Consider the following 13,388-nt stretch of genomic DNA (forward strand, 5'->3'; position numbering starts at 1 on the left):
AGTTCCATTTCCAGGCTAAAAGGAGCCAGAGCTCTTTGGACAAAAAGTTTATTTCAGGATAGAGGCACAAAAGGTGCAAGATGGGTCTGGGGCATCTTATGGTGCCAGAATTCAAGTAAGGAATTGAAAAACCAAGGAGGACCTGACATAAGAGGCTTCTCCTGTCAAATTGGGGGTAGTCTGAGCATCATGAAAACTAATGGTGGTATTGATGTAAGTGCAGAATACTAAAGAAACCCTCACTCCATAGTAATACTCACAGTAAGGAAAGAGGAAGTGGGCAAGAAGCAAAAGCTCAGGTGGACAGAAGAATGCCAGCTGACAAACGCGGGAAGAATAAGATTAGAAAATCACCACTTTGCAGCCCTGATACAATAATGAATTCAAGCAAGGATCACTTGTGGATGTCAAATCACTGAGTAAAAGGATGTTTGAGAATAGGAAATTCAATCTGACAATATTTCCCCCACATGTTACTTACTAATTAATTATACAGGGGAGAAGGTGCCCTGGTAAGAAAGAGCTCTGGCGAATACCCCTTATCTAGATGATCAGATTTAGTGTTTCCTGTAACCAGACAGCTAACATGTTCCTTCTGGTGCAATGCAGTGAAAAGTACACAGCATCCTTTGTTCAGACTCTGCCAAAAATGTTTAACCCAAATCTGATAATCAGAAAACAGACAAGTTAGAACATAGGGCATTCTCCACAACAGCTGACCAGGACTCTTCAAAAATGAAAAGGTCATGTAAGGCCAAAACCAAAAAGGAAGAGGACCATTCTAGATTGGAGTAGACTAAAGAGACATGACAATGCAGTGTACCAGCCTTGACTGGACCCCAGATTTTTAAAACTACAGCTGTCAGGACATGTGCAGAATAACAAGGGACTTTGGAATTTGAACTGCATTTTAAGTGATTTTACTGAATCAATATTAAAATTCTTGGGTGTAAAAAAATGTATTAAAAATATTTCCAATCACTTTCTGGCTTTTAAACTGAAAAATCCACATAAAATATTTTATGTATAATTTAATTTTTATTTAACTACATAGAATAGTTTTCTAAAGCAGAGCTTTCCAATAGAAACATAATGTGAGCCACATAGGTAAGTTTAAATTCTAGTATCCACATTTTAAAAAGTAAAAAGAGATGAAATTGATTTTAATTAAAATTTTATTTAAGCCAATATATCCAAAGTTTTATTTCAACATATAATCAGTATTAAAAGTTACTAGTGAGACATGTTACTTTTTTTAAATTATTCATTCTTCAAAATTCAGTGAGTATTTTACATTTATTGTAAAATAACTTGAATTGCCCTCAAAATTTATAGGATAAATTTTCAGCAGAAACAGTCAAGCTCTATTTAGATTTTATAAAATTTTCAGTTGAAAAAGTAGTCATATAGTCAAGTTGTTTCAAACATATTTAAAAGTTATCCAATGACTGAATCAATAATCACTTTTTAAGTTTAAATTAGACAAACATTCATTTCCTTCATTATACTAGCCATATGTTAAGTGACTATCATATTGGATATCATACTGGATAACTGCACAGTCCAAAGTTGATGTGGATCACTGATACAATTTGGCTCTGTGTCTCCACCCAAATCTCATGTCAAATTGTAATCCCCACAGGTCAGGGGAGGCAGCTGGTAGGGGGTGATTGGATCATGGGGGCAGATTTCCCCCTTACTGTTCTCATGATAGTAAGTGAGTTCTTAGGAGATCTGATGGCTTAAAAGTGTGGCACTTGCCCCCTCGCTCGCTCTCTCCTGCTGCCATGTAAGACGTGCCTTGCTTCCCCTTCACCTTCTGCCATGATTGTAAGTTTGCCTCCGCAGCCATACGGAACTGTGAGTCAATTAAACCTCTTTTCTTTATAAATTACCCTGTCTCAGGTAGTTCTTTACAGCAGCATGAAAACAGACAAATACAGTCACTTAAATAAGCCAACACCATTTATAAGTTTGTGTCATTTTACGTAATTGTATCTATTCAAGGGATCCATGGATAAAGCCTCTTCAGGATTCTGGAGGGGAGTTGGCAGTAAGGCCAAGTTGTAAAAGCCAGGGCACCCCTAGAAAATTGGAGCTAAGGTCGAGTCCGATAGAGTGTAGGGTGGTCAGAGCAGAGCTGCTGGGCATTGCAGCCTTTAGGTCTTCTGCTTCTTTGCACTGAAACATGTTGACAACTAGGCAAATCTTGCTTGTTAGTGTTCTAAGTAAGCCAGCTGCTGGATGTGGGGGATGCTAGGGCCTAGAGTCTAAGAAGATAACCCCTGTGTTCAAGAGCTACCTTTATAAGTGAGACGTGGGAATGCTAGTGATCACAGGTGGCGTGATCCCTTCAGTGACATACTCATGGTTGATAGGCCATGTTAGTTGAATAGTCTCGGAAAAACAAAAGTACAAAAGGTACATACAGGTAAATATATTTATTTTTAATATTTAAAAATAACTTTGTTGCTATTTGTTGAATCATTGCATTGAATCCTTTATTCAAGTAGTACCAGAGTTGTATACCACACAGGATACTTAAATTTAAAAGGGGAAAAGAAGGCCGGGCGTGGTGGCTCATGCCTATAATCCCAGCACTTTGGGAGGCCAAGGTGGGCAGATCACCTGAGGTCAGGAGTTCGAGACCAACCTGGCCAACATGGTGAAACCCCATCTCTACTAAAAATGCAAAAATTAGCCAGGCATGGTGGCAGGTGCTTGTAATCCCAGTTACTTGGGAGGCTGAGGCAGGAGAATCGCTTGAACCCGGGAGGCGGAGGTTGCAGTGAGCCGAGATCGCACCACTGCACTGCAGCCTAGGTGACAGAGTGAGGCTTTGTCTCAAAAAAAATAAAAAATAAAAAAAGCGGGAAAAGAAGAATATGTTAATCAGATATGAATGCAGAGACTCTCTCTGCTCTTGGCTTGTGTTTCCTAAGCAGTGACTACATTGAATATACTCTCAGTTGTTCCAGATTTACCTGTTGCTCTCTGCTGACTGCTCTGTAAATGGTTTATAGCTGAAGCTTCATTGTAGTATAAAACTTCATTTTAGTTTTAAAAACCTTTCTTTGTTGTCTAGAGCCTGTGTGGTGCCCCTATCTCCTTGTTCCAAGGGCTTCTCTTGCCTTGAAAGCCTTCTTATTACACCAGCCTTGGAATGGACAGTATTCTTTGGACATTTCTTATGTGTAAGTTTTTTCATTTTTCTTTTTCTTTCATAATTTACTTGGGGTTGAAAGACACCCATGAAAGTCAGCCATGGCCTGTACTCCAGCATTTAAAGGGAATGGAGCCTTTAAAGCTGAGAGAAGGCAGAGACACTACAGAATTGCCAGGCTGCCTCTGTGTTCGCGGGCCTTTGTGGAAGTGTGGGTCAGTGAGGAGCTGTGAGGGCGTGTATTGCTCTCAGGTGGCTGTGTGCTTGTCTTATGGTCTGAACATGGATGTGTCCTGATGATGAAAAGGATGCGTGTGAAGAGGGCAATGGAAGGCAGGAGAATTTGGAGCTAGGCACATTCTTTTTAAAAGCAGCATCATTAGTTTCAGGGGTATACTGTGTCTTATAAAGCTCAATATTTGCCTCATTGCAAAAAAAATTCACAGAAACAATTAGTGATTATTAATTAAATTCACAAATATTAATGAACTCCTGCCATGTGCAGCACGGATGGGGGATTTAAAAATAATGCCAGGAAGTGTCTGTTCTCTAAGCACTGTCTCCTCAGAATATTCATTCTGCAGAGCTCAGTGAATGAGCAGATTCCTTTAGTAACATTGCTAAGTTCTTCATTAAAAGGAATCTAAACCTGATAGATTTTAAACCCTGCTAATAAATTTCCTGGTTTCTTGAAAGCCAAGGAGACTTTCTTTACTCATTTTCTTGTTTTTGACTCAATAAGATAAAAGCAGATATTAAAGTTGATTGGTGGGGTCCTGAGTAGATTTTTGTTATTTTGGTCTATAACCAGGTTTTTAACCAAGAACTACAGAGAAGGTTATCTCTGTATTTACACAACTTTTTTCAGGTGAAGAAATACATGGTTTTAAGTGAAGAGATAACTCATTCAAAATCTTTTCTTTACAGTGACTATCCAGAAAATGAAGAAATAAAGAATCTCCTCCAAGAACAGTTGAATTCATTGTCTAAGTAAGCACTCCATGTTTTATTAGAAGATAGGAATATGAGAAGGAAAAATATAATTCAACTTTTCAAAATTAAAATAAGTTTTGTTTTAGAAAATATTAGTGGCCCAAGAAGAGACCATTCTGTTTAGAGGTTTGCTTCCCTTTAGAGTCTGTGTTTTGCAGAAAAAGTACTTATTCAGTAGTTACAGTGACAGAGCATCTGTCTTCACCAAGTTCACGAGCACCAGCTGCTCTGGTCTCACATCAAGGCAGGACTAGATCAGTAGTGTGAACGTCCTTGTAGCTCAGCCTGCCTCTACTACAAACCTCTCCCTCACAGTGGGAGATGAATCGCAGGGTGGTTCTGGGTCTGCTTCCCGCTTCTAAAATGAGTTCTCTGTGTCAGGTGCTGGTGTGCACAAGTCTGGCTAAGAAATTAATGTGCTCCCTAGAGCCAAGGGCATTTAACAGAATGTACTGGGAATAAGAAAGGAAAAAATACGGGTCTACAAGGAGTTCTTGGGGAAAGCATAACACATTTTTGCAATCTAGAATCTGTTGCATATAATTATAGTATTTAACAAATTAAACATGATATTTTATTGATGGAAAATTCAAAATAGTTTTTTCTATGCAAAGATTACCATTTATGTTTAAATGGGAAACTATAGATTTAAAGAATATCTTCCTGCCTGATTTGTGAATATTCAGTATTTTACTATTTTAGAAATATGAATTTATAAAAGCACTAGCCATTCTTCCTTAGATACTTTATTTTTGGAATAGTTTCAGAATAAATTACGAATGTCTTCTTTAAAGTATTTACTGTTCTTGATGATTTTGTCAACAATGGCATTCTTGTTCCAGTAGTTAGGCAGCTGATACTTTCAAAAACTGTTGTAAGCCTATAAACCAGAAATGAGAGCACTGCAGCTCCCTGTGGTGGCTGAAAGCTGCTGCTTCTCCAAGCCTTGAGAACACTCTCAGCCTCCTTCAACTTTTATAATTTCAGGGTCATGGTAAAGTACCTTGTCTTGTGTAAATTCTAAACATGTTATTTGACTGGAAGTTTTCATTTCAAGAGTATATTGATCAACCCCCATGCTTTATTGTTTGATTGAAAACTTTTGTCTTACTTTTGTCCGGATTCCTTCCACAGTGACGTAAAGAAACTGTTGCTTGATCCAGAATTCACTCTCTTGCAGAGGTGCCTGCTTGTTTCAAGGTAATATTGTTTGATATATAATATATATATATTGTTTGATATATAATCCTGTATAAGAGACAGGATTTCAAGTTAACTTATTTCTTTTAAGGGTTTTTAGTTACAAACACTTAGATTTTAGAAAAAATGTATCAGTTCATCCTTTAGATTTAACTTAAAATAATTTTGACAGTAGTAATAACAAATAGGGAAAAAATCAAATTGCATTTTAAATGTGAGATCTAGGCCTCCTCTCTGGAAAGCACTCCCTCCTACAGCTTTTTAAAATATGTTTTAAAATATCAGATACAGATATATTTAAATATACCAATAAATTATATTTAGAAGCGATCACCTCTATATCCTGACTTACAGTAGAGTTTGTCACTTATAAAAAGGACTCCTCTCCCCACAGAATAAATAGCACATTACTTTCATACCTTATCTAGCCAGTTATCCCAGAGGAACTTCTTCCTAATGTGAATCAGTGGCCCACATTGAAAGGTGTGCTAATGGCAAACCAGGTAAATAATTGTTCTTAACACAAATGGAAAGATGTTGGGGTCTGAAGGGGTCCTGTGCAGTCAGGCCCCTGTATTGTTGGAGGCCCAGTAGCAGGGCTGGAGAACTTGCTGCCTACCCCTTTCACCCTGCCAGGCCCCATGCCAGTATCCCAGTGGATACGTGACAACCCTCCCTTCCAGTCCTTCAGTCTACTCTAGGAAGCCATCCAGGCCAGGTGTGCTGTGAGTGCAGTCAAAACTTTGCTTCATCCTTGCCAGGCTCTATGGTGATGAATCTGAGCTGCACTTCTGGACTGTCGCTGCCCACTACCTGCACAGCTTATCCCAGGAAAAGTCAGCCAGCACAACAGCTCCTAAAGAAGCTGCTCCTCGAGACAAACTGAGCAACCCACTGGATATATGCTATGATGTGCTCTGCGAAAATGCCTACTTTCAGGTAGTCTGCTTCACACAGCAAAACCTTTAGCGCTGTCATCTTGATTACTTATATCTTTGTCAATATCTTAAACTTGGGAAACTTTCAAACTAAGTTACTGTTCAGTAATAGAAATAAGCCCTTGAAAATTAGCTGGATGTGGTGGCGCATGCCTGTAGTCCCAGCTACTCAGGAGGCTGAGGCAGGAGAATCACTTGAACCCGGGAGGCGGAGGTTGCAGTGAGCTGAGATTGTGCCACTGCATTCCAGCCTGGGTAACAGAGCAAGACTCTGTCTCCAAAAAAAAAAAAAGAAAAGAAAAGAAAGACGCCCTTGGTACATTTGCATTAAAAAAAGCCTGATTCAAGATTTGAAAAGCTCATAGACAATTACTGAGTTTTTTACTAAACATTAAAATTTTATTATTAAACGGTCTTGTTTGTCTTACATTTTTAACTTAGCTTCATTTTAATTGTCATTAATTTTCTATAAATAACAAATACTTTATACACTTGATTTGAATCTGCTGTTCACATGATAATTTATTTAACCTCCTGCAGAATCCTTCAGTGCACATAGGTTTTTATCCAGCTCTACTTAAGTGTCAGTTTCTGTAGGCAGGCAGGTATGCATCCAAGTGATAATATCTATCAACATTTTTTCTGTTTAAATTCTTATTAAATGTTTGGAGTGCTGTAAAGTTGATTATCTAGTAACCTGAAAAGTCAAAGTAGTTTATTAAAATGATCTTAAGTACAGTAAAATTTAAATAATTCCAAACTCTTATAACCCAGGCTTAATTTTTCTTTTTTTTCCAATTCTAGAAATTTCAGCTAGAAAGGGTTAATCTACAGGAAGTGAAACGGTCAACTTATGATCATACAAGGAAATGTACAGACCAGCTACTACTCTTGGGTCAAGTATGTCAGTTTTTATAACTTTACATGCTTCATTAAATTGCTAGTTAATTCGTATTTCAGAGCAATATATCTGTATGTATATATCTCATAATATTTTCCCCTTGAATGTACCTCCTTCCCTGTAGACAGTTTAGGCTTTCTTTCAAAATAATACCAATAAACCTCATGAGAAAAAACATATGGTTAACCAGCTTGTAACTTAGACTTCCATAATGCCCAGTGGAGCCCAGCTATTTCTTTTGTTTTGTTTTTGGGTCTGAATTGACTGGTGCAAAGCTAAAATAGGCAATTACTCGAGCACCTAGATACACCACCCTCTGGCTTTATGCTTGTCTCAAAAGAGTAGTGTAGCACCTCTGTTTAATGTTTGTATTTGTAAACAAAATATTCAATTGCATTTTTTGAAAATGAGTGTTTTCCTTTAGTTTTCTACATTATGAATTTTGAAAAGTTATGTTGGAGGAAAATGTTCTCATAATTAGAAAAACCATTTCTCTTACTAGACAGACAGAGCTGTGCAGTTGCTGTTGGAAACAAGTGCAGAAAACCAGCATTATTACTGTGATTCACTGAAAGCCTGTTTAGTCACTACTGTCACCTCGTCAGGCCCCTCTCAGAGCACCATTAAGTTGGTGGCAACGAATATGATTGCCAATGGCAAATTGGCAGGTAAGGCACACTTGATACGTTTGTCATCTCTCTGAAAAATGAGAACTTGTTCCCAGCCAAGTATTTGATTAGTAGGGACATTTCTTTCTTTTTTACATGTGCTGAAGAAAAATAGAAAAATTATTGCTACCTATAAATCAGATGAATATAATTGTCTAAACCAGAATTAATTGTTTACACTTTTCAGAGTGAAAGGGGGCACTGTTAATAATTGCCAAGATAATAGGCATAAATCCAACAATCCTAGGCAAACCAGAACAATAAAACCTGTGAGAGAACTATGCTCTCCCTACTTAATCTCTAGACTGTATTGTGCTTCCTACCCTGGTTACTTGAGTAATAACAGTAAAACTCTTAATATTATGTTTCAAAATTTAAATCAAGAATGTCTTCAGTAGGTATAAAATGGGCAAGACTAGATAAGGTCAAATGGGGATTTAACGTTTTAATGACTTCTCAAAGAAGGAGCTGCAATGTCACTTGAGGGGATGCGCTTCTGTCTTTCAGAGGGCGTTCAGTTGCTCTGCCTGATAGACAAGGCTGCAGACGCCTGCCGCTACCTGCAGACATACGGCGAGTGGAATCGGGCTGCATGGCTGGCGAAAGTAGGTGGTTCCAAGTTTCAATAGGTGCCCTCGACATTTGGGATAGAAAGCTCAGTCCTGAACTTTGGACTTATGACTTAGAAACATTTTTTGGCCTGCAAAGCTGCTTTGCAAATACTATCTTGGAACCGTCATCCTTTTCCTATTCTTTATGAGTGTAAATTGCATTACTTATTTAAAAATGGATCTTGCATTGGTAGCAATTAAGTAAAAGCAGCTGCCTCCTCTTCCTCCCGGAGTCTGAGCCAAAACTACAGTCTAGAGGTAGAGCCAGGCCCTGGGTCCTGTAGGCACAGACTGTTATCATTATTCAGAGTATGCAGCAGCTTCAGGGCAGTGTGGTAGTCAAGCAGAGCCTAGCCTGTATTTCATAGAAACAGATCTCACTTTAACTGAATTATTATTTTTTCTTTATAGAGCGCAGGATGTTTTTGTTGTTAACACAGGTGTCTTTCTCAGGTCCGTTTGAATCCTGAGGAGTGTGCCGATGTTTTAAAGCGGTGGGTTGACCACCTTTGTTCTCCACAAGTCAATCAGAAATCAAAGGCTCTCCTGGTCCTCCTCTCTCTGGGCTGCTTTTTCAGCGTGGCAGAGACACTTCACAGGTAAACCGAGAGTTCACATGGGCTGCTCAGGCCTGCCCGTGAGCAGTCACTTCATGTTCTCTCACGGTTCTAGCAGGTGATGGTACTCGATGTGTAAAGTGAAAGGAGAAGTATACATTTCAGGTTTGTCAGAAAACCCAAAGGAGAATGGAGCTGTCCATGTTCATTACGTCTTCATTTGGTCTAGGAGCTATGATAGTTTCCTACTAATATGCTGATCAGACCTAACAGGCACCTAGTAAAAAGGAATTTAAAAGTCTTCAGAGAATTGGGGTCCATTCAGCTCTGACTAGAGCAACTGAGAGGAGGCCCAGAGAGCAGGAGGAGAGGTGACAGAAGGCATGGTGAGGTGGAGACATCCCGTCTGAAAATCTGGAAGAGGAACAACCATCACTAATTGTGGAGCATTTCATTTACTCAAAACTAAGGGAGGTAGATTACGGAAATATGACAAAAGATTACTTGTCAACTCTGGACAGGGGTACATGGGCACTTGTCATATCTCTGTAGATTTTTGTGTATTTAAACTATTTCACAATTTTTTAAAGTATTAATTTTAAAAAGCTTGGGTTTGGAGATGTATTCTTCCCTCCTTTTTTTAATAAACCGGGGCTTAGGAAAGTGCTTGTATCTTAATGCGGTACACAGGTTCCCAGGGAAAATGTGTAAATGTCTTTATACCCTTCGATGCTGCTGCCCACCAGTGACGTAAATCACAAAGCATAACTCTTGTTTTGTTCTGTTGAGCAGCATGAGATACTTTGATAGAGCAGCCTTATTTGTGGAAGCTTGCCTCAAGTATGGAGCATTTGAAGTCACTGAGGACACAGATATCCTTTGCAAAGTTGTTTATAGTGATGAGGAAGAAAGTGACATGCATGGGTTTTGGAATTTCCCTTAGTTGTGCTGCCTGGACAGGAACTATATTATATTGTGAAAGATCCATGTTCTGATTTTCTGATTCACCAAAGTCAGGAAAGAGGGAGAAATTAGAGGACAAAGAATCAGATAAGAAGGTGGCTGCACCATGGGTGTCAGCTTTGACTAGGATGGAGGGAGGCAGGAAGGACTATAGAGGACAGGGCCCCCAAGTCTTGTTTGAACTTAAAAAGAAGATGAAGGAATGATTTGGGAAACAGGTAGAAGGACCTGGTACTTTCAAATAGCACTTTTTCAAGACCAGGCATTCCATGGAATAAATTTTATATATTTATCTAGAAAAAATATACTGGAATAACTAAAAAAGACTCCCACGATCACCTCTAGTGACAATATGATATGGGACAAACTACAGCACTTAACGAGGGGTGTTGCTCAGGCCAGCCACTATGACCCACCCATCAGCCAGAACATTTTATTTCTTCTAAATGTCACTTGAGCAACATTGGTTTCTTTGAAAAGAATGAACTTGAGAATGCAACTCCCAGGACCAGAAAAGAATGAACTTGGGCCAGTGCTTGCGTGGTCCTGCTGCTGCTCACTGCACTTTGCTTCAAATTCTTACATTTGCTCTCATTTCTACATGGCAGGTACTTGCTTCTCCCTCTCTTTCTCTGTGTGTGTTTATATATATATATATATTTTTTTTTTTTTTTTTTTACAGAAAATTAAACTAAAACTAAACTAAAATTTTTTTTTTCCTTTTTTTGAGGTAAGGTCTCACTCTTCTGCCCAGACTGGAGTGAGTGGCACGATCATGGCTCACTACAGCCTTGACTTCCTGGGCTCAAGCAGTCCTCCCACCTCATCCTCCCCAGTAGCTGGGACCATAGGTCCACACCATTGTGCCTGGCTTTTTTGGCTTTTTTTTTTTTTTTTTGGTAGTGACCCAGGTCTCACTATGTTGCCCAGGCTGGTCTTGAACTCCTAGCTCAAGCGATCCTCTCACCTTGGCCTCCCAAAGTGCTGAGATTACAGGCATGAGCCACCCAGCCCTACACTGAAAGTTTTTTAAAATTAAACTAAAGCCTCAGCCTACTCAAGATCATGTACCTAGTCATTGGGAAGGTGACTGGTTCAGTGTATCCATTTTGAGGATCAAAGCATCAGCACAGAGTACCCAATAGGCTGTTTAAAAAATAAATAAATAAAAAAAACCTGATAGGACAGGGCTTTCTAAAAACCCAACATCCAGATATAGGGAACATTCAGAAATAAATATCTGCCCCCAAACTGCCAGCCTCTCAGACTTTCAAATGGAATGAGGATATGCAGGTTAAGTTTCTCCTCTCCTATCATTCATCTTCCAATCTTTAGTTGAGTGTAGGTTATGGGAGAATCTGGGAGGATGTTGGTTGGGTCTTCTGGAAGGAGAAGCTTTGGACTCAGCTGGTGCGAAAGGTAATGATGGTATAGACTGAGACATGGCCTCCTGTGGCCGGGAATCACCCTCCGCCCGCAAAAAGTCTCCTGTGTTCATCCTGTGCTGCCCGCTGTGGACACCAGGTCCCTTCTGAGCAGCCAGCAGAGCAGATGCGACTCACCTTTCCTGCTTCTGGGAGCCTGTGGAGAGTCTCATCACAGCCCTTTTTACTCTTCTTTTCCTTAACTATGGTTTACAGAGACTCATCACTGCTATATATGCAGATTATGCCCGGAGTTTGAAGAACCTCGGTTTTAAGCAGGGAGCAGTTCTCTTTGCTTCAAAAGCTGGAGCAGCTGGCAAAGACTTATTGAATGAACTTGAGTCCCCCAAGGAAGAACCCATCGAAGAGTGACAGCTTAAGAAAAGCCAGGGAATCTGACCTGGAAGGCAGATGGGAGGGGGCTGGTCTGGCTGTGGTCACCATCACAGCCCAGGATGAAGAGGAGTACAGGGTCCTGTGAGCTGTTTGACCACTGTTCTAAGCCTATGTGTGCCCAAAAGCACATGAGCATCTAGGTGGAGAGTAAGTTTGTATCCTGTGTTGGTCTCAGAAAGAATGTGAATGCTTAAGATTTTGAAAGTACATAATATTTTATACTTTTGGAGAGAGCTTTAAGAGTCCCTGGAAATACTTTGTAATTTTTTTAACTTAAAATTCAAGAGACTGAATGAATCACTTTTCTCATTGATTAAATGTAAAGATGATTGAGAAACCTATAGTAAATGAAAGTTGTGAGATGTTGTCTCAAATATATGCTGTGCCTGTACTTATATACAGTCTTTCAAGATACAAACAAGACAGAAACATTTAAACTAGTATTAAAGATAGCTTACCAAAGCATTTTTTGTTTTCTTACCTTGAAAACACAGAACTGTTAATTCCTTGGTTTAAGCAGTTGCTGAGTTTTGTAATTTTAGGCTCAGAGGCTCATAGGAGGTTTTAAGATTTATGTTTAGTCCGATAGGTGAGGTCTTTGATATTTTGAATTTTAACTCCTTTTATGATACATCACAGTAACCTCATTTTTGAAGTCTTTGTACTTTAATGTTCTCTCTGGTCTAATAGTTGAAGTATGAGATGTAACTATTATAAGTTATTGCTGAAAACATAAATGTCTGTAACTTACAAACATGATAAATAAATTAAAAATTCCCTCCAGGCCTTTGTGTTCTCTGCATTGCTGTGCATGAGGCCACGTGATGCGCTGGCTCCTTAGGAGTCATCTGGTTGCCCAGCCTCTAAAGCCTGGCTGCTTCTGCTGTATCCAGAGAAACCTGTATGTGGGAATCCCATGGGTGCGGCACAGGGCAGGAAGGACACCCACACCCGGGGCAAGTCTACCTCTGAGTTCCTGAGTGGGAATGTGGCTTAGTGCACAGCTCTTGGAGATGAGGGGTGAGCACTTCCGTCTTTTCCCTCCTGAGCCTGCTGGGTGACACATCATACCCACCAAGAGGTACAATTTTTAAAGAGAAGCATAGCCTCTTTCTACCCTTAGACCAACCAGTCTGACACCCGCTGCCAAGGAACTGAGCTGCATGGAAAGGAAGGCCTGTCCCAGGAATATTTGTCCCTAACTCGGTGCTTTGGCGAGCAGTTCTGTGTCCAGAGTTGGTTCCTTCTGGGGGGTTCTTGGTCTCGCTGACTTCAAGAATGAAGCCGCAGACCTTCGCGATGAGTGTTACAGCTCTTAAACGTGGCAGGGACCCAAAGAGTGAGCAGCAGCAAGATTTATTATGAAGAGCAAAACAACACAGCTTTCACAGCATGGAAGGGGACCCAAGCAGGTTGTTGCTGCTGGCTGGGATGGCCAGCTTTTATTCCCTTATTTGTCCCAGCCCACATCCTGCTGATTGGTCCATTTTACAGAGTGCTGATGGGTCCGTTTCACAGAGTGCTGGTTGGTGTGTTTACAATCCTTTAGCTAGACACAGAGCACTGATTGGTGC

General features: G+C 39.9%; 1 protein-coding gene across 2 annotated transcripts in view; it reads left to right on the plus strand.

Moving 5' to 3' along the window:
- WDR11 (WD repeat domain 11) overlaps positions 1-12,597 on the plus strand; it is a 57,939-nt gene extending 45,342 nt beyond the window's left edge. For both annotated transcript variants that reach the window (XM_054435599.2, XM_054435597.2), the window contains 10 exons: positions 3,086-3,194; positions 4,091-4,153; positions 5,291-5,356; positions 6,118-6,295; positions 7,099-7,194; positions 7,698-7,863; positions 8,371-8,468; positions 8,928-9,073; positions 9,824-9,903; positions 11,633-12,597. In XM_054435599.2, the coding sequence (XP_054291574.1) occupies positions 3,086-3,194; positions 4,091-4,153; positions 5,291-5,356; positions 6,118-6,295; positions 7,099-7,194; positions 7,698-7,863; positions 8,371-8,468; positions 8,928-9,073; positions 9,824-9,903; positions 11,633-11,790 (1,160 nt within the window). In that variant the 3' untranslated portion in view covers positions 11,791-12,597. The remainder of the gene's footprint in view (positions 1-3,085; positions 3,195-4,090; positions 4,154-5,290; positions 5,357-6,117; positions 6,296-7,098; positions 7,195-7,697; positions 7,864-8,370; positions 8,469-8,927; positions 9,074-9,823; positions 9,904-11,632) is intronic.
- The last annotated feature ends 791 nt before the right edge of the window (positions 12,598-13,388 follow it).

Source organism: Pongo pygmaeus, chromosome 8, assembly GCF_028885625.2.
Source record: "Pongo pygmaeus isolate AG05252 chromosome 8, NHGRI_mPonPyg2-v2.0_pri, whole genome shotgun sequence".
Lineage (NCBI taxonomy): Eukaryota > Metazoa > Chordata > Mammalia > Primates > Hominidae > Pongo > Pongo pygmaeus.